Raw genomic sequence first — 20,893 nt, 5'->3', positions numbered from 1 at the left:
GTCCTGGTCTTTTAATGTTTTATCGTCTATAAGATAAGGTAAGATATTACATGTATATTTTATAACCGGAGAACATCTTACATCAGTTGGTCATAGATCACCCCATGTTACTAACACATGCTATATCTTTTCTGTCATTTTAACAAATCGGCCCTTTGTTGTGATACAGATGCAACAGCTTCTTGATGTTTTACCTACAATCACTATTTGTAGTGTAATTGATTTGATATGTTGTGTTTTCTCGATGACTTAGGTACCGGTGTAGGGACGGTGGTAAAAAATTCAATACTAGTATCTATATAGTTTGTGAATTGGCGAGAAAATTGTTGTTGGCTGCATTTGTTACATATAATGCCATGTTCAAAAAAGGTTTCGAAAAATTGTTTGTGTTGTTTTGAAACTTGTATACAATGGCCTTATTTGAAGTTATGTGTATATTGCACTCGCAACCGTGTTATTGGTTATGTACAGGTACCTACATCAGTTTAACGGCAGTTGTTCCTTGAATATATGTAATAAATGTAAACACATAAATAGAAAGTACGTCAAGAGTATGGACAGTCATAGGAATGCACACAATAAGCGATACATTATTTTTTTCTTTGATACATGTTGAATGATATACCAGTAAACTATATTGTCAAAAATGAACCAGAAAGACTCTATGAAATAAGCAAACATCCGAAAAAATATGATAGAAACATTAAAAGTTAATATAACAACACAAAAAATGCAAATATATTGAGCGAGATTTGAACCCTTACTTCAAAGTCATCATATATTAGTAGTTCTGTGCTCTACTGATTGAGCTACGGCAATGCTTATACCTTAGTCTTTTATTAAGAGGCTATATCGGTACAATTTATCGATGTTACAACTTTTTCTTTAAAAAGTTGTTTTTTATGTAATAAGGACACACTAAACCAATTTCATTTTTAAAGGAAAATATAGTATGAATAACAACAGTCATAAAAAGAAGAACTTTTTTTTGGTTTAAAATGTCCTTCAGGGGGGATTCCCTGTTTTTCCTATCTAAACACACCCGAAAATCCGCATATTGGACTTTTATCCTTTTTGAGGGTTACATTAACTATTGATCACACGTATCATAATATATGTAAATCGAGATATTGATCAAAAAGCATTTTTATTTTTTGTTTTTATAGTAAATTTCATTCTGTCGACACTTTTTTAAATTGGCCCTTCTGTGAAAAAAATCCTCGGCATATTGGCCTTACCTCTTTGTCTGTACTTAAATATTTAGGGAGCTATATTATTACATGTCTAGATGTTAGACGAAATGTTAATTAATGTATGTATATAATAACAATGATAATTGTAATAATTTTATGGTTCTGATCCTGCCTGGAATTAAATGTAGATCAATGTATATGATTTTTATAGAATGAAGATAATAACATCTGTCTAAACTTTTATAATGTTTCATTTTATTGTATAAATTTTTTTTCTGTTACAAATCATGATGTATTGTTCTATGTGTACATGTTATGCTGCCCATCACAAGGGCCCTTCATTGGAATAATAAATATTCTTATTCTTATTAAGTCTTTCCACTTTTCTGTGGAAAGACTTATTGTATTTGTTCTGATTATTAAGTCTTTCCACTTTTCTGTGGAAAGACTTATTGTTTATCTTCTGATTATTAAGTCTTTCCACTTTTCTGTGGAAAGACTTATTGTTTTTCTTCTGATTATTATTATTAAGTCTTTCCACTTTTCTGTGGAAAGACTTATTGTTTTTCTTCTGATTATTATTATTATTTTTTTTTTCCGCCAAATTTTGTTCTTGCGATAAATGTTTGTTTCGCAATGTGTCGCTTAGATATTTCTCATATGGTATCGTATAATTTATGCGCTTTTAAATTTCACCCTGCGAAGTTGAACCATTTTCTTTGTAAGAGTTATCTCCCTATTCACTGTTTATGATCTGTGTGCATCTCCTTCGTAACGAAAAAAGATAGCGACAAAATTCCTTTTATAAATTGTTCGTTACATCCTCAGGAATTTTTGGCTCATTTGGATCGAAGCGATTCGATGAAATTTTATAGGAGTTATCTACCTTTACAAAATAAATTTGTCGGTATGTTTTTTTAACTCATAAACAGTTAACCGTATAACCCTGGAATGTTTTTATCTGAGGCCCCTAGGTCCTAACTAAGAAAATGAGGTCAAGGTCAAAGGTCAAGGTCGAGTTCTCAATTGTGACTTTTGCTTGTTTTTGCATTTTCTCCAACACTGTGAGAGATACATATAAAAGAACAAGTGCAAAATGTCTGCTTTATTGTAATGAAGATATGCTACATTTAGTCTTATACAATTAAATGGCATCTTAAAGGAGTTGGTGCCCTTGAAATGTCTTGATATGAGGTTATTTGATTATAACTTCAATTAAGGTTCATCATAACAAATGGACAAATATGGCCGTATTTTCACCTCAAAAACTACTCTGTGTACAGACTAACCTGTGCTATATGAAAAGTTTTAATGCCTAGCATCCACTAGATATATAAAAGTTATATGCATTTTGTGTTTAAGAACGATAAAATCTTTCTTGGTTTTTGATGGGCATTTTTTTTCCTTTCTTCAGAAGGTGCAAAAATAAACAAACACCTGAATTACTTTGATACTGTCCACTCACTGACTCAGATAAACTCTTTAACTCACCTATAGTTGTGAAGATACCTGGTGTCCATGTCAATTAAGGACAATGAAAACAATACAAACCGGTTTTTTACCTGAGGGAGCATCTCCTAGTTGTATCACAACTTAGTCAATTTTCACACCTTTTGCATGAAGGAAAAAAAATGCCCATCAAAATCCAAGAGAGATTTTATCTTTCTGAAACACAAAATGCATTTAACTTTATTATATCTAGTGGATGCTAGGCATTAAAACTTTTCAAACTTTACAGGTAAGTCTGTACTCAGAGTAATTGTTGGCATGTAAATACAGCCATATTTGTCCGTTTGTTATGATGAACCTTAAGTTCATTATAAAGACATTTGACCTTATACAAAAGGTTAAGTGACAAATGACCTTGAAAAATGGCTACCGGAAGTGACCTTGAGGAAATCGGAAGTAGTTTTTTTTGCAATTTTTTCACATAAAAGAACTCAGAATCCATATATTTTGTCATATGGATACAGAAACTGATTACTGAAGACTAAAATAAGCAAGTTCTATGATAAAGAAGGTAATTTGTTGTTCAATAGAACATTATTTATTTTTTTAATGAGGTTATCTCTCACATAGTTATAGGAGGAACATTTTAAAAGAAAGTCTCCATTGTTGCAGCAAAGACATACCCTACTCTGCTTTGGTATTTTTATATATCGCCCTCTTTCAATAGATAAAGTATGAGCACTTAACCTCAATCTACACAATGTTGATCTATCACATTTGGATTTGCATTGATCAACATTCGAGGGTCTTTTATTTGGTTTTTATAGTATAAATATATAGTACAAACCGGAAGTAGCCAATTATTTCCCCTTCTACATACAATATTTCATAGAAACTATATATTTTTGGAATCAGTGTGAAAGAAGCTATCATATGAGACCGGAAGTGACATTCATTTCACCGGAAGTAGCATATTATCTCCCTTATATCACTCATTAATATAATTAAACCATTACACATCGCATCAGTATGAAGAAACTACCTTCTTATCCAAATTTCTTTGCTGTGGAAAGACTTTCAATTGTTCTCTGAACAATTGGTTTTTAATTGTTTTTCTTCTGATTATTATTTTTTTTTTCCGCCAAATTTTGTTCTTGCTATAAATGTTTGTTTCGCAATATGTCGCTTAGATATTTTTCATATTGTATTGTATAGTTTATGCGCTTTTAAATTTCACCCTGCTAATCCGAACCTTTATCTTTGTAAGAGTTATCTCCCTATTCACTGTTTATCATCTGTGTGCATCTCCTCTGTAACAAAAAAAGATATCGACAAATTTCTTTTTCTAACTTGTTCGTTACATCCTCAGGAATATTTGGCTAATTTGAATGGAAGCGATTCGATGAAATTTTATAGGAGTTATCTACCTTTACAAAATAAATTTGTCGGTATGTTTTTTTAACTCATAAACAATTAACCGTATAACCCTGGAATGTTTTAATTTGAGTCCCCTAGGTCCTAACTTAGAAAATGAGGTCAAGGTCAAAGGTCAAGTTCTAAATTTTTATTTTGCCTTGTTTTGAGATTTTCTCCGACACTTTCAAAGATATACTTTGAAGAACAAGTGCAAAATGTTTGCTTTATTGTAATAAAGATATGCTACATTCAGTCTTATACAATTTAATGGTATTTTATAGGAGTTAGTGCCCCTGAAATGTCTTAATATGACATTATTTGAATTTAACTTCAACTAAGTACATTATAAAGACATTTGACCTTGTACAAAAGGTTCGGTGACAAATGACCTTGAAAAATGACTACCGGAAGTGACCATGAGTAAACCAGAAGTAGCTTTTTTTGCAATTTTTTCATATAAAAAGTACATAGAATCCATATAGTTTGTCATGTAGATACATTAACTGATTAATGAAGACTAAAAATGACTTCCAACAAACCGGAAGTGGCCAATTATCTCCCCTTTTACATACAAAAGTATATAGAAACTATATATTTTTGGAATCAGTGTAAAAGAAGCTATCATATTACACCGGAAGTGACATTCATTTTTCCCGGAAGTAGCATATTATCTCCCTTATATCACTCAAAAATATAGTTAGACTATTATTTATCGCATCTGTATGAAGGAACTCTTCTTATCAAAATTTCTTTGATATGGAAAGACTTTCAATTGTTCTTTGAACAATTGGTTTTTAATTATTTTTTTTTTTTTTCCCGCCAAATTTTGTTCTTGAGATAAATGTTTGTTTCGCAATATGTCGCTTAGATATTTCTCATATTGTATCGTATAGTTTATGCGCTTTTAAATTTCACCCTGCTAAGACGAACAATTTTCTTTGTAAGAGTTATCTCCCTATTCACTGTTTATCATGTGTGTGCATCTCCTTCGTAACAAAAAAAGATATCGACAAAATTCTTTTTATAAATTGTTCGTTACATCCTCAGGAATTTTTGGCTAATTTGGATCGAAGCGATTCGATGAAATTTTATAGGAGTTATCTATCTTTACGGAATAAATTTGTCGGTATGTTTTTTTAACTCATAAACCATTGGACGTATAACCCTGGAATGTTTTTATTTGAGTCCCCTGATTCCTAACTTAGAAAAGTAGGTCAAGGTCAAAGGTCAAGGTCATATTTTAGATTTTCATATGTCTTTGATTTCCCTATAATTCTTGAATGGTTATAGATACAGAAAATTTAAGCAGTGAAAAATGTTGAGTACTTCAAGGGGCAACTTTGTTACATTATGACTATATTGGTTTCACCATTGTGTAAGGGACATAATCCCCGTTGATGGTTTATATAAAGCCATTATTAGACGAAACTCTTAAACAAAATGACCTTGACCCATAGGGTCTTTTGCAATGACATTGTGAAACAATGACCTTGACAAAGGTCACAAGGTCAAAGGTCAAGGTCATGTACATATGTGATTTGGGGCCCTTCTTGAAGAGTTTTATGTGTGTTTGTCTGCCAACCAACCAACCAATCAATCATGAACATGATCAATCAACCAATAATGATCATGATCAATCAATCAATCATGTTTCCGTCTCATGTGTTTAATATAGGGTCCAAGATCTGTTTCTTTTTCGCTGTTTCAATTGACCCTATCCAACGTGTTTAACCAACCAACCAACCAACTAATCAATCAATCAATCAATCAATCAATCATGATCAATCAATCATGTATCCGTCTCATGTGTTTAATATACGGTCCAAGATCTATTTTGTTTCGTTTTCGCTGTTTCAATTGACCCTATCCAACGTGTTTAACCAACCAACCAACCAACCAACTAATCAATCAATCAAGTAATCAATCAATCAATCATGATCATGATCAATCTAGTAATCAATCAATCATGATCATGATCAATCAATCATGTTTCAGGAAAAATTGAAATTTAATATTGTTCTTGCGTCACTTCTGCAAAAAAAAAAAATCCACATGTACTCTGAAACTACAAGTCCAATCGACCTGAAAATTTGCAGTCAGAAGGGCATACATGTACTAAAAGTTTATAAAAAAACTTGGTGCAGATATCTCTCAAAGCTTTTCCTAGAGAAAAGAAATGGCAATGCCGTAAAAATCGCTTGCTGGGTCCGTAAATCTCAGTAAAAACCTACAATAAAATGTCCGCTCCGAGATTGAAATACTAATCTGTGTTACAAACAGGTGCTGAAAAATGTACAATATCAGAAAATAATCAATAAATGTGTTTTAAAGTTACACCGGCTCAATTAAATCCAAAACATGCACTGCCCGTGAACTGTCATCAAGATGTCAATTTCCTACAATGACAAAAGAAATTACATTGTGTACATTCCATCTCTAAACATGTTGTCTGTTCAAAGTCCCCACCTAAAAAGAAATAAAAAGATTTTCATATGTCTTTGATTTCCCTATAATTCCTGAATGGTTATAGATACAGAAAATTTAAGCAGGGAAAAATGCTTAGTATTTCAAGGGGCAACTTTGTTACATTATGATTGTATTGGTTTTACCATTATGTAAGGGACATAACCCCCATTGATGGTTTATAAAAAGCCATTATTAGACAAAACTCTTAAACAAAAGGTCCTTGGCCCATACGGTCTTTTGCAATGACATTGTAGAGCAATGACCTTGACGAAGGTCACAAGGTCAAGGTCATGTACTAAGAGGCAAATTTTGTGATTTTTGGCACTATTCAACGAGTTTTCTGTGTGTTTGAATTCCAACCAACCAACCAACCAACCAATCAATCAATCAATCAGTGCATGAATGTTTCTGTCTCATGTGTTTAATCAAGATCTTTTTTGTTTCTATTTCGCTGTTTCAATTGCCCTATCTAACGTGTTTAATCAATCAATCAATCAATCAATCAATCAGTGCATGAATGTTTCTGTCTCATGTGTTTAATCAAGATCTTTTTTGTTTCTATTTCGCTGTTTTAATTGCCATATCTAACGTGTTTAATTAATCAATCAATCAATCAATCAATCAACCAACCAACCAACCAATCAATCAATCTATCAATCAATCAGTGTATGCAATTTTCTGTCTCATGTGTTTAATCAAGATCTTTTTTGTTTCTTTTTCGCTGTTTAAATTGACCCTATCCAACGTGTTTAATCAACCAACCAAATAATCAATCAATCAATCAACCAACCAACCAACCAACCAACCAACCAATCAATCATTGTACGTATGCTTCCGTTATGTGTGTTTAATACGGGGTCCAAGTTCTCATTTGAGTTTTTTCGCTTGTTTCAAGAAAAAAAAATTCACATGTATTCTGAAACTTTGCAGGCAGCAGGGCATACATGTACTAAAGGTTCATAAAAAAAACTTGGTGCGGATATCTCTCAAGACTTTTCCTAGAGAAAAAAAATGGCAATGCCGTAAAAATCGCTTGCTAGGTCCGTAAATCTCAGTGACATCCTACAATAAAATGTCCGCTCCTAGATTAAAATACTAATCTGTGTTACAAACTGGTGCTGAAAAATGTACATTTTAAGAAAATAATCGTTAAATGTGTATTAAAGTTACACCGGAACAATTAAATCCAAAACATGCACTGCTGGTGAACTGTGATCAAAATGTCAATTTCCTACAATGACAAAAGAAATTAAAACCCAATTGTTCAGAGAACAATTGAAAGTCTTTCCACACCAAAGAAATTTTGATAAGAAGATAGTTTTTTCATTCTGATGAGATAAATAATGGTTTAATTATGTTTTAAAATTTACGTTTATATTGCTGTTTCGTTGACTACAAACAAGCATTTGACTCCGTAACCAGACTTAACTTATGGTTGAAACTGTCAAGAGTTGGTATAACAGGCAAATTACTGTCTGTTTTAAAATCAATGTATTCTACAGTAAAAGTATGTGTAAAAGTAGATGGTTTTTATTCTGAGCAGTTTACAAGTTCAGTTGGTCTTATGCAAGGGGAAGTTCTTTCTCCTATACTTTTTTCGTTATATGTAAATGACTTTGAAATGGAATTTCTACGTAATAGTAATATACCATATGAAGTGCAAGACTTGTCATTATTTTTACTTATGTATGCTGATGATATGATTTTATTTTCTGATTCAGTTATTGGCTTGCAAGATATGTTAGACACATTATTATTATATACTTGTAAATGGGGTTTGACTGTAAATATTGCCAAAACAAAAATTATGGTATTTAGAAACGGAGGTTTTGTAAAAGACGAAGAAATTTGGTATTATGATGGCAATGCTATTGACATAGTGGATGAATTTTGTTACCTTGGTGTACTGTTAAATTTTAACGGTAAATTTGTTAAAGCTCAAAAACATTTAGCTGAGCAAAGTAGAAAAGCTGTTTTTGGTTTAAAGTCGAAGGTTTCGTCATTGTATTTGAATGTTTTTACATATTTGAATTTATTTGATACTTACATTAGCAGTATTTTATGTTATGGTTGTGAAATATGGGGCTTCCATAAAGCTCCAAATATTGAAAAAATACAACTTGATTTTTGCAAAAACATATTAGGTGTCAAACAATGTACAACAAATGTTATGGTTTATTTTGAATTGGGTAGATATCCTTTGATATATTTTAGAATGTACAAAATAGTGAAGTACTGGTTAAAATTGTTATCCACAAGCAACTGTATTCTTAAAAACTGCTACAGGGAACAACTGTTTAATTTCTGTAATATTAGAAGCAGTTGGATTTATCAACTACAACAATTATTATTTAACTTAGGTTTAAATGAGATCTGGTATAACCAAGACAATTTAATTATTGATACAAATTTATTATTATTTGTAAAAACAAGGATATATGATCAAGCAAAACAGACTTTGAATGATCAACTGAACGTTTCATCCAAGTGTTATTTATATAAATATATTGTCAATAATGTATGTTTACAGAATTATCTAACTAAACATATGAATTTTAGAGTGTATTTAACTCGCCTTAGATTGTCATCTCATAATTTGTTTGTTGAAGTAGGCCGTTATCATGGGGTAAATAGGTTAGATAGAAAGTGTACTCTTTGTACTTTGAATATCACTGAAGATGAATTCCATTTTGTTTTACAATGTGAAAGCTATAGAGACTTGAGGAGACAGTTTATTAAACCTTATTATTATAGACGTCCATCGTCGTTCAAATTAGTGCAACTTCTCAGCACTGAAAATGTAAAAGATCTGCGTAATTTGTGTAAATTCTTGTTTAATGCACTTAATCATAGGACCAAACTGTTATTGGTCAATACTTGATATTTATTTGCTTCTCTGATGTATTATGTCATGTTGTGTTATAGAAATGTATTTGTATTTATTGCACTGATAAGCATAATGTGCTTAAAGTAATAAAGAATTGAATTGAGTGATAAAAGGGAGATAATATGCTACTTCCGGTGAAATGAATGTCACTTCCGGTCTCATATGATAGCTTACTTCATACTGATTCCAAAAATACATAGTTTCTATAAAATATTGTATGTAGAAGGGGAAATAATTGGCTACTTCCGGTTTGTACTATATATTTATACTATAAAAACCAAATAAAAGACCCTCGAATGTTGATCAATGCAAATCCAAATGTGATAGATCAACATTGTGTAGATTGAGGTTAAGTGCTCATACTTTATCTATTGAAAGAGGGCGATATATAAAAATACCAAAGCAGAGTAGGGTATGTCTTTGCTGCAACAATGGAGACTTTCTTTTAAAATGTTCCTCCTATAACTATGTGAGAGATAACCTCATTAAAAAAATAAATAATGTTCTATTGAACAACAAATTACCTTCTTTATCATAGAACTTGCTTATATATATATATATACTAAGTATATCAATTTTAAATAGTAATTCCCAAACAATTTTAAAAATTGTTGTCAACTATTTGAATGAATGCTTGTTGTTGAGAAACTCATTATTAAAAGGTACTTGATTAGTAATGTATATGCTTCTCTTTTATTTTTATATATTTCTCTCAGAATTATTCACTGTCACTCCTTCATTGTATATATGTTATTGTAGTTTGTCTTTAATTTGTTGCCATAACCATTTATTGTCAATGCGTTAGTGATCTTATCTTATAATCTATGATCAGTAGATAAAAGAGTCACACAACATTCTATGGAACGCCATGACTGCCTTATATTAATGATCAGCATTCTATGCAGTGCTCACAATATTCTATGCAGTGCTCACAACATTATACGCAGTGCTCACAACATTATATGCAGTGCTCACAGCATTATATGCAGTGCTCACAACATTATATGAAGTGCTCACAACATTATATGAAGTGTTGTGAGCATTATACGCAGTGGTCCAAACATTATATGCAGTGCTCACAACATTATATGCAGTGTTGTGAGCATTATACGCAGTGGTCCAAACATTATATGCAGTGGTCACAACATTATATGCAGTGCTCACAACATTATATGAAGTGCTCACGACATTATATGAAGTGCTCACAACATTATATGAAGTGCTCACAACATTATGCGTTTTTTGTTGATGAAGGTGATGATCGGTGATGGTGATGATGATGTTTGATGTATGATGAGATTGATGTATGATGAGATGATTCGGCAAACTTCGGGTTTTTTTTAGCGGAAATTACCGAATAGTCATAATTGATAGTGCCCCGCAAATAAATTGAAACAGTTATTGAAGTCTTGTTATCAAGGCAATTCGATTGAAAACTATATCAGAAAAAAAAAATAACGCCTGCTATTGTCTGCAATTGGACAGATATAATTTTATTAATTTATTGGAAGTTCATTCTGAGGAAAATATGAAACTAAGAGGTGAATGAATGAACTAGTTATGTTCATCGTAAGAAATACGCATGGCATATGCAAGTTAAATAATGAAAATTTTAGTTAATTAAATATCGAAGGAAAATTTGTATGATATATGCCTCGAGTTCATTTTCTTCTGAAGAACTTTAGCAAGGTGCCACTTTATAGTCAGTTCTCAGTTTTAAAAAGCTTAATTACCTTTTAAATAAAATAGTCAGCTTTCTATAACAACTAAGTGCCATATTACGCTAGCTTATATATGTCATGATAGAGTCATTATTGGCATCAATTTTCAGAATTTGGCATTTTTACATAATAAGTATCTAACAGATATGGAAAATGCAGTTTAAAGCATTTCATTGTAGGTGTTTAACATAACTTTACATCAATTATTCCAATTTTTAACAAGCGTTGTAGCTCGCCAAGCAGTTTGTCTTCTAAATATTTGTATAGAGAAATAAACTTTCACAAGAAAAAAATTACCTTTTTAAGACCCAGTTTAACATTTTCATTTATAGGTATCATCTCTTATGAAAACTGAGTTTGTGGGGGGGGAGGGGGGACGTTTACTACATTTGTTCGTCAGTCTGCACGGTTAATATATGAAAAAAAAAGTGGTATGCTTGTCAATGAAACAACTTTCCACAAGAGACCAAATGACACAGAAATTAACAACTATAGGCCACAGTACGGCCTTGAAGAATGAGCAAAGCCCACACCGCATAGTCAGCTTTGCTATAGAAGGCCCCGAAATGATAAATGTAAAACATTCCAAACGAGAAAACCAACGGCCTAATTAATGTACAAACAAACGAACGAAAAACGAACATGTAACACATTAACAAACGACAACCACTGAAATACAGGCTCCTGACTTTGGACAGACACATATATACAGAATGTGGCGGGTTTTTAACATGTTAGCGGGATCCAAACCCTCCCTCTAACCTGGGACAGTGGTGTAACAGAACAACATAAGAACGAACTATGAAAATCAGTTGAAAAAAGGCTTAACTCATCAGATGGATACAAATATAAATACATCTAACAAAAAACAGAGTGAACGTGGCCGGGAACTTGTATATCCCAACAACAAAAAGACACTAAGTACTGATCTGAGAGTACTCGCAGTTACTGACAGCTAGTTCAAAGCCACTAACAACTAACAACTACTGTGAAAGTACTTTAATTCGTGGGTATCAATTTTCGTGGTTTGAGCAATATTTACATCTTCGTGGGTTTTTAAATTCGTGGATTTTAGTTTTCTAAAAAAAAAAAAATTGAAAAATTGAAGCCTTTAGAAACTAGGGTTACAAATAGTCTAGATTGAAGGAAATTGCAAAGTAAACATTGACCCGTGTAAATCGTAGTGATAACACTAATTAACCCATGATAAAGTGATCAACAGATTAAAGACCATCAAAGGTGTTAATTAGGCCATTAACATGTCACCTAAAGAAAACAGTAACATAAAAAAATGCTATGAATTGCCAAATAATTCTTAGCAAAATCAAGACCAGCATAAATTTTTTATTTCTTAGATGTACGAGAACTATGAGGATATAAAATGAACACTTTATCATACTAGCATATCAATACCGGAAATCTGACTTTCATTGATCAAAAACAAAAGTTGTACATTTTAGGTTATTAAAGATTAAATGGGTATGATCCTGCATGCGGTTATAGTTCTGTGACTGCTATTAAAGTATTCTCAGAGTTGGTGCTATTCAATATCTTCTCTTAGACTAGATCATACATGTCATATCAGTAGTCAAACCTACCGATTGGGATCATTCCAGGTCTTGATTTAGACAATGGTTATTTTATTTCGTTGGACACTTAAATTCGTGGATAAAGTCATCCACGAAAACCACTAAAATTGGTACCCCACGAATAAAAGTACTTTCACAGTAATAAAAAATTTAAAAATCAACATCTAAGTTTTGCATTTAGGTAAAGATTGAAACAAACTGTGAGTAAAAAAGAATGATTTACTATTATTGGATAGTAACGATTGTCCATGAAAAAAGAGTCACTTGACCTAAATTAATTCTGGTTAAGATACATTAATGTGTGTTAAGGTGGTACCCAACACTTTCACTAAAATAAATTTGGCTCGTTTAATTTTCATAAAATTTTAACAAAGTATTTACTTTGACCCTTTAACAAGAATATAAAAATTTCAAAAACTTTGAACCAACCGTTTTGTCAGAAAAATTACACTGTTTATATAGCAGTTTGACAAACACTAATTTTGATCATTGAGAAGCTTAATATTACCTTAACAACACAACGTAATTAAAACGTTAAGCTGATTTTACAGAGTTATCTCCCTGTAGTGTTAGGTACCACCTTAAGGTCCAGATGATAGCAACAACACATAAAAGAGGAATGCTATTTTGTTACTGAGCACTTCTTTGATTTTATTGAAGGTCCACACAAAATTTTGTTACAGAAGCACACAAAAAAACCGATACTCGTTATTATGTCAATATAATTGTAATATAATTATATTAATGGAGAACTACTAGTATTGTTTTACTGTGAATTCTTCTCGTTGTTGTTATTGGCGTTCTAATTCTTCTCACAAACAAGCTTGTCTATAGTCTGGGGATTTCTGTTATTTTTGCTAACATTTTTTTTTTCCATATCCCATTTTTGGATCAATGTAAGAGGTTGAAAATTTCATATTTGAATATTTTTCGTTATCTCGAAAGTTACTTTTGACGATGGATCTTGATTGTTTCTGTGGGGATTCTTTCTCCTGTATATGGATCACTCACGGGGTAAAAATTGGAAATTGTCGAAACTAATTTGACTTTTATGTATAGCAAAGTCCGAATTATATACTTAAAAGGATTTAAATTTACTAACTAGTTATTTTGCACTTAACATTGCTGTGTCATGCCTTTTTAAAATAAGATTAAATTTTAAAGTAAAATTCTATTTCGAATAACATCGCTGACCAAGATTAATAAAAAAAAAATGAACAGTATACTTCTAACAGATATTAGAACATTTTTGTAGTTTCCAGTCCTTAAGTGTATAAATCTCTCTGAAATTATACCACAAGTTTCCATACCACAAAGGGATGGTTATGATTAATTTTGCTTGTTAAGGTGGGTGGAGGGGAGGTGTTATGGCTCAAAACGTTTAGGAATTAGAGGCCAAAAAGAGGGGGAAACAAGGGTTTCTTGGTTAATGGCCAATTAAGACAATTTGAAACCAGTGTAAGGAAGGTAATCCAAATATATTGAGGTAATCCAAACATGTTTGATTACCTCTCTGACACTGCTTTTAAATTATGTGTAAAGAAATTTTTTTCTCATATCAGATTTCAGAAAATTATAAAGAAAATTTCTTCATATCTTTTTTGGGCCAAAAAAGTGGGGGATACATTTTCTTTTTTTTCGGTTCGGGGTCAATATGCAACAGCATAGTGTATCGCACAAAATCAACAAAAGAAAGGGGGGTAATTTTTTGTAAATTTTTCGAGGGGTATGGGGCAATTCGCAACAGCGAAGTGCAAAACCAAAAAAATAAGTATAATTCAAATTATATAATCAGTTTTAAGTTCTTCGACTCAATTATTCTGTGTCAGAAACCTATTATGTGTCAAATATTTAATTACATTCCAAATTCAGACCTGTATCAAGCGTGAATAGTGTGTCCATTTTTGTCCCAACGGTTCAGGGTTGGACCTCTGCGGTCGTATCCAGCTGCGTTCGGCGAAGCAATTTATTAAACACTTAAAGTATATACATATAAAGTTGTGAATGTGATAAAAATGATAATCGAAATAAGTTTAAATTGTCCTGGTGTGGAATAAATTTGTGGTAAATTGATCACACTTCTTAATTTCCTTATTTCAATCAGTTTTAAATATTGTATACTGCATGCCATGACTTTAATAACTGTTTAAATTTGTTTGCTGGGCATAACGAATTATGGATTCGGTAATTTTCCGCTAAAACAAACCCGAAGTTTACCGAATCATCTCATCATACATCAATCTCATCATACATCAAACATCATCATCAACATCACCGATCATCACCTTCATCAACAAAAAACGTATAATGTTGTGAGCACTTCATATAATGTTGTGAGCACTTCATATAAAGTCGTGAGCACTTCATATAATGTTGTGACCACTGCATATACTGTTTTGGACCACTGCGTATAATGTTGTGAGCACTTCATATAATGTTGTGAGCACTGCATATAATTTTGTGAGCATTGCATATAATGCTGATCATTAACATAAGGCAGTCATAGCGTTCCATAGACTAGTGACCCTCTCGTAAAAGTACGGTGATCGCAATACGCATGGATCTGTCATTGAAATAGACTTTTATCTGATTGCACATGTTAAACACGTGCTCAATATTCATCCTTCTTTGTTGATTGTTTACAAACCGGTGACAATCGTTAAACTTCGGCTTCAAAACACGAACTTTAATTACCTGCTATATTTACACAACACTGACCGATTGAAAAAAAATGACGATTATACGAAATTTATGCGAAAAAAAGTAAAATCGTGCACAGAAGACTAAGTTTATGATACATGTATGCATTGGTTCAATAATTGGATTAACATTATTTTTCACCGGTCACTCGTTTCATATGACTTTAAGGTTCATGTGGACCCTATGGCTAAAATTGCCGTATTTTCACCTAAAAATTTACTCTGAGTACAGACAAACCTGCGCATCTGTAAAAAATTTCTGGCATAGCATGCCCTAGATCAACCTATTTTAAGTATGTTTGATGTTTTAGAAAAATAAAAACTTACCAGGATTTTGCCGTGCACTTTTTTTCATTCCTCCAGAAGGTGCCAAAATAAACTAAGTTGGGAAACAGGTTTGAGAACTTCCCCACAGGTAAAAATTAAAGTGAGCATTTTTAATTGACATGGACATTAGACGGACAATAGATACCTGACAATAATTGGTTATTTAAACTGTGTACATGAGTGGACCATATCAAGGTAAACTCAACTGTTTGTTAATTTTATCATCTTCTGCAGAGACGAAAAAAAGTGTACGGCAAAATCCAGTTAAGTTATGAATTTTCTAAATCATACAATGCATTTGAATTCTATTTATCTAGGGCATGCCATGCCTTAAAACTTTTCCAGATGCACAGGTTTGCCTGTACTCAGAGAAAATTTTGAGGTGAAAATACGGCCATTTTAGCCATAGGGTCCACATGAACCTTAATAATAATTCTTATAAGTTTGCACAGATCGTTTAGTTCAGACGGGTTGCTACTATTCATTAGACCTTGATATACCAAGGGCACTAAGAACTAAGAACAAATAATTCAATATTCATATTATTGCAGTGTGAGACAATACGCTCTGGAGATTGTTTTGCCCTGAAAAAACCTCCCTGTAGTTTATTTCAATTTCGATGCTGCTATTGGTGAAAATACAACATACCAAAATCAAAAGTAAATCAAACATAATGTGCAAGTAGTGATGAGTAATGATGCCAGCTGCACAGTTACGTCAATGTCAGAGTGTTTGCTGTGAATTAACAACGATATTGTAGTATTTATAATTACCCACGTACCAGCACAAAAACGGCCAATTTCATATTGAGACAGCGTTACATTATTTCTGCTGTTTTGGCCATGAGACTGTTGTTTCGCCGCTAGAAATTTCTACAAAATATCTTAAATAATGTAATATCATCACAATAAATTAATAAATTAAAAGTGCTGCGCAAAAAAAAACCAGATGCTCCGCAGGGCGCAGCTTTATACGACCGCAGAGGTTGAACCCTGAACGGTTGGGGCAAGTATGGACACAACATTCAAGCTGGATTCAGCTCTAAATTTGGATTGTGATTAAATAGTTGACACAGCATAGGTTTCTGTCACAGAATGAATGTGTTCTAATGAACTTAAAATTTTTGTTTTCTCTTAGAGCAATTCACTATGCTGTTGAATATTAATCCTCTCAAAAAAATGTTTGAAGAAATTTTCTTTTTTATTTATGAAATTTCAAATGAGAAAAATTGAACCCAATTTTTTTAATCACATCCCCCTTTCCCTTATTCCAAAACTAATCTCAATTAAAATTTCTAATGGAGTTTGCAACAATAACTACGCATTTAAATACATCATAAAATATTAAGATGTAAAAAAACCTGCTTGTTATCACTGAATGGTAAAGATTATTTTAATTTATCAGTTGGTAGTAAAAAGTGAATATACATTGTATATTGTATATAACAAAGATTTAAGTTGATTCTGGACAAAGAAAGATAACTCCAATTAAAAAAAATCTTGCTATTGCACAATATTTTGCAATTAGATATTTCTTGCTTACTATTCTGGACAAAGAAAGATAACTCTAATTTAAAAAAAATTGCTATTTCACAATATTGTGCAATTAGATATTTCTTGCCATTGCGCAATACTGTGCAATTGAAAAGACTTGCTATTGCACAATACTTAATATAATAATTTTAGATCCTGATTTGGACCAACTTGAAAACTGGGCCCATAATAAAAAATCTAAGTACATTTTTGGATTCAGCATATCAAAGAACCCCAAGATTTCAATTTTTGTTAAAATCAGACTAAGTTTAATTTTGGACCCTATGGACTTTAGTGCAGACCAATTTGAAAACAGGACCCAAAATGAAGAATCTACACACACAGTTAGATTTGGTATATCAAAGAACCCCATTTATTCAATTTTTGATGAAATCAAACAAAATTTAATTTTGGACCCCGATTTGGACCAACTTGAAAACTGGGCCAATAATCAAGAATCTAAGTACATTTTTAGATTCAGCATATCAAAGAACCTAACTGATTCATTTTTTGTCAAAATCAAACTAAGTTTAATTTTGGACCCTTTTGACCTTAATGTAGACCAATTTGAAAACGGGACCAAAAGTTAAGAATCTACATACACAGTCATGACAGTTAGATTCTGCATAACAAAGAACCCTAATTATTCAATTTTGATGAAATCAAACAAAGTTTAATTTTGGACCCTTTGGGCCCCTTATTCTGTTGGGACAAAAACTCCCAAAATCAATACCAACCTTCCTTTTATGGTCATAAACCTTGTGTTTAAATTTCATAGATTTCTATTTACTTTTACTAACGTTATGGTGCGAAAACCAAGAAAAATGCTTATTTGGGTCCCTTTTTGGCCCCTAATTCCTAAACTGTTGGGACCTAAACTCCCAAAATCAATACCAACCTTCCTTTTGTAGTCATTAACATTGTGTTTAAATTTCATTGATTTCTATTTACTTAAACTAAAGTTATTGTGCGAAAACCAAGAATAATGCGTATTTGGGCCCTTTTTGGCCCCTAATTCCTAAACTGTTGAAACCAAAACTCCCAAAATCAATCCCAACCGTTCTTTTGTGGTCATAAACCTTGTGTCAAAATTTCATAGATTTCTATTAACTTAAACTAAAGTTATAGTGCGAAAACAAAGAAAATGCTTATTTGGGCCCTTTTTGGCCCCTAATTCCTAAAATATTGGGACCAAAACTCCCAAAATCAATACCAACCTTCCTTTTGTGGTCATAAACCTTGTGTTAAAATTTCATAGATTTCCATTTACTTTTACTAAAGTAAGAGTGCGAAAACTAAAAGTATTCGGACGACGACGACGACGACGACGACGACGACGACGCCAACGTGATAGCAATATACGACGAAAAATTTTTCAAATTTTGCGGTCGTATAAAAAATCGTTTGAAACAAAATAAACAAACCTAATAAAAGCATGATACGATCTGTAATTAAATCTGGTTTTCAAATTCTAGATGTTATAGGAATCTAATTAAAAGGGAAAACTGTAAACATCAATGCCTCACCGCTTGCTAGGCCATAAAACTATACAAAGATTGCTTTTTGTCCGACAGAAAAGTTGACAACTTCTTCTCTTGTTTAGAAAAAAAAATGTCTGTTTGACATATAAATTATCAAGTTTCATTTACTAAGTGTTGTTATGCCCTTGCTGATTCGGAAGAGCATAAAGTGTGTACCCTTGTAGTTGTAGACGATCGTAACTAAAGCCACCCGGCTTTTTTGGTCCAGACAACTTTAAGCAATTGCCTACAAGCTGTTCCTAGTGTGGACAAAAGCTTTGCCGTAGTGACTTTATAAAGAATTAAAAATGGGAATAGTGGTGTTACCATGCCCTAACTTTGGACCTCAATTGTAGACGATCCGTAACTTACCCACCTTGGTCTTTAGGTCCTGGCAACCTTAAGCAATTGCCTTTCAATATAACCTTGTGTTGACAAAAGCTTTGCCGTAGGGACTTCATAAAGAATTAAAAATGGGAGGGTTAGGATCACCATAACCATACTTCGAACATCAATTGTACATGATCCGTAACTTACCCACCTGGGTCTTTATGTCCAAACAACTTTAGGCAATTGCCTTTAAATATAACTTGTACCTAGTGTGGACAAAAGCTTTATCAAAGAGATTTTTTTATGAATTAAAAGTTTAAGGGGTAGGGTCAACATACCATAACTTTGGTCTTCAGTATAAGACGATCTATTACTTTACCAACCTAGTCTTTGGGTCCAGGAAAATCGGTATATTGTTTTCTTTTCAAAAGCAGATAAAAATCGGTCAAGATCTTTAATGACAGGTTCAAATGTCGGGAGTAGTAGGTAAGGCATGACGATGTGTAAAAAATTTCATGTAAATATTAAACAATTTCTTTTTATCATATTAAAAGCTGTATTTTAACTGGAATATTGTATGGTGAGCTAGGCCGTTTTCCATTATATATTGATATTATTATGTCAATGGTTAAGTGCTGGATTAGATTATATAATGATAAACCTAAAGATGCTTTACTAGCTGAAAATATTAATATGATAGATAATAACCAACAGTGTTGGCTTAGTTGTATTAAATGTATTTTGAATGAATGTGGATTGTCACACTTTTATAAGAATCCAAAATCTATTAAAAATATTTTTTTGTTAGTATTAAGAAAGTGTCTTAAGTGTAAATTTGAAAAACAGTGGTCTCAGCAATTACAAACTAGTGATAAGTTGAGAACATATAGATTATTCAAGAATATTTTTAAATTTGAAAAATATTTATCTGTTGTAAATAATGATAATGATAGAGTAAGTATGACAAGGTTCAGAACCAGCAGTCATAAACTTCATATTGAATTTGGTAGATACACTATACCAAAAACTCCTATAGATAACAGGATCTGTAAGAACTGTAATATAAATTTGGTTGAAGATGAGTTACATTTTTTATTAAGTTGTCAAAAATTTTCTCATTTAAGGAAGGAGTTAATCTACAACTGTTTAAATAAAAACATTACTAATTCCACAAATATTGATTCTCAGTTTATGTGGTTGTTAAGTAATGAAGACACTGATGTATGTAAAAGTATAGCTAAGTACATAAACATGTTTTTTACTTAGAATATAAGTGTGAAATTTTTGTTTGCTGCTTATAATATGTAAAATGATTACTTATATTTTTTACACTAGAGGTACTCCCCTTGGAACACACATACCTTGATACTTGTGTAGGATCAGTTTTAGTTAAGATTGTTTAAATGTTATTTTTTGTTGTATCTATGCTATTAATGATTATGTTCATAATTGAGCTTTCTTTAATAAAATATTTCGTATTTCCTAAAAGAAGATAATGTTGAATTAGGTGTAAAATTTGTTCTATACATTCTATCTGAAATCTTAGACACTCTTTTGTAGAATATGGCCATAGGAACAACATATAATAAAATCAACCCTCTAGGGATACCTATGCAGAAGCTAATTTTATTTGAAAGTGGAAATTTGGTGAAAAATATTTTAGACACAGTTAACATTATAATTTGTTACATAATTGTTGCATAATACTAACATAATACTAACATTGCAGCATTAATTTGAAAGAGTAATCTGTTAGCTTTTATA

At 31.9% G+C, this 20,893-nt stretch overlaps 1 protein-coding gene across 1 annotated transcript in view; it reads right to left on the bottom strand.

Moving 5' to 3' along the window:
• Nucleotides 1-20,893, bottom strand: part of LOC143064829 (uncharacterized) — a 113,529-nt gene that overhangs the window by 91,516 nt on the left and 1,120 nt on the right. Inside the window, exon 2 of the mRNA XM_076237961.1 lies at nucleotides 16,529-16,619. Coding sequence (XP_076094076.1) covers nucleotides 16,529-16,619 — 91 coding nt within the window. The remainder of the gene's footprint in view (nucleotides 1-16,528; nucleotides 16,620-20,893) is intronic.

The sequence above is a fragment of the Mytilus galloprovincialis genome, chromosome 2 (genome assembly GCF_965363235.1).
Source record: "Mytilus galloprovincialis chromosome 2, xbMytGall1.hap1.1, whole genome shotgun sequence".
NCBI lineage: Eukaryota > Metazoa > Mollusca > Bivalvia > Mytilida > Mytilidae > Mytilus > Mytilus galloprovincialis.
This window is presented reverse-complemented; position numbering and strand designations above follow the sequence as displayed.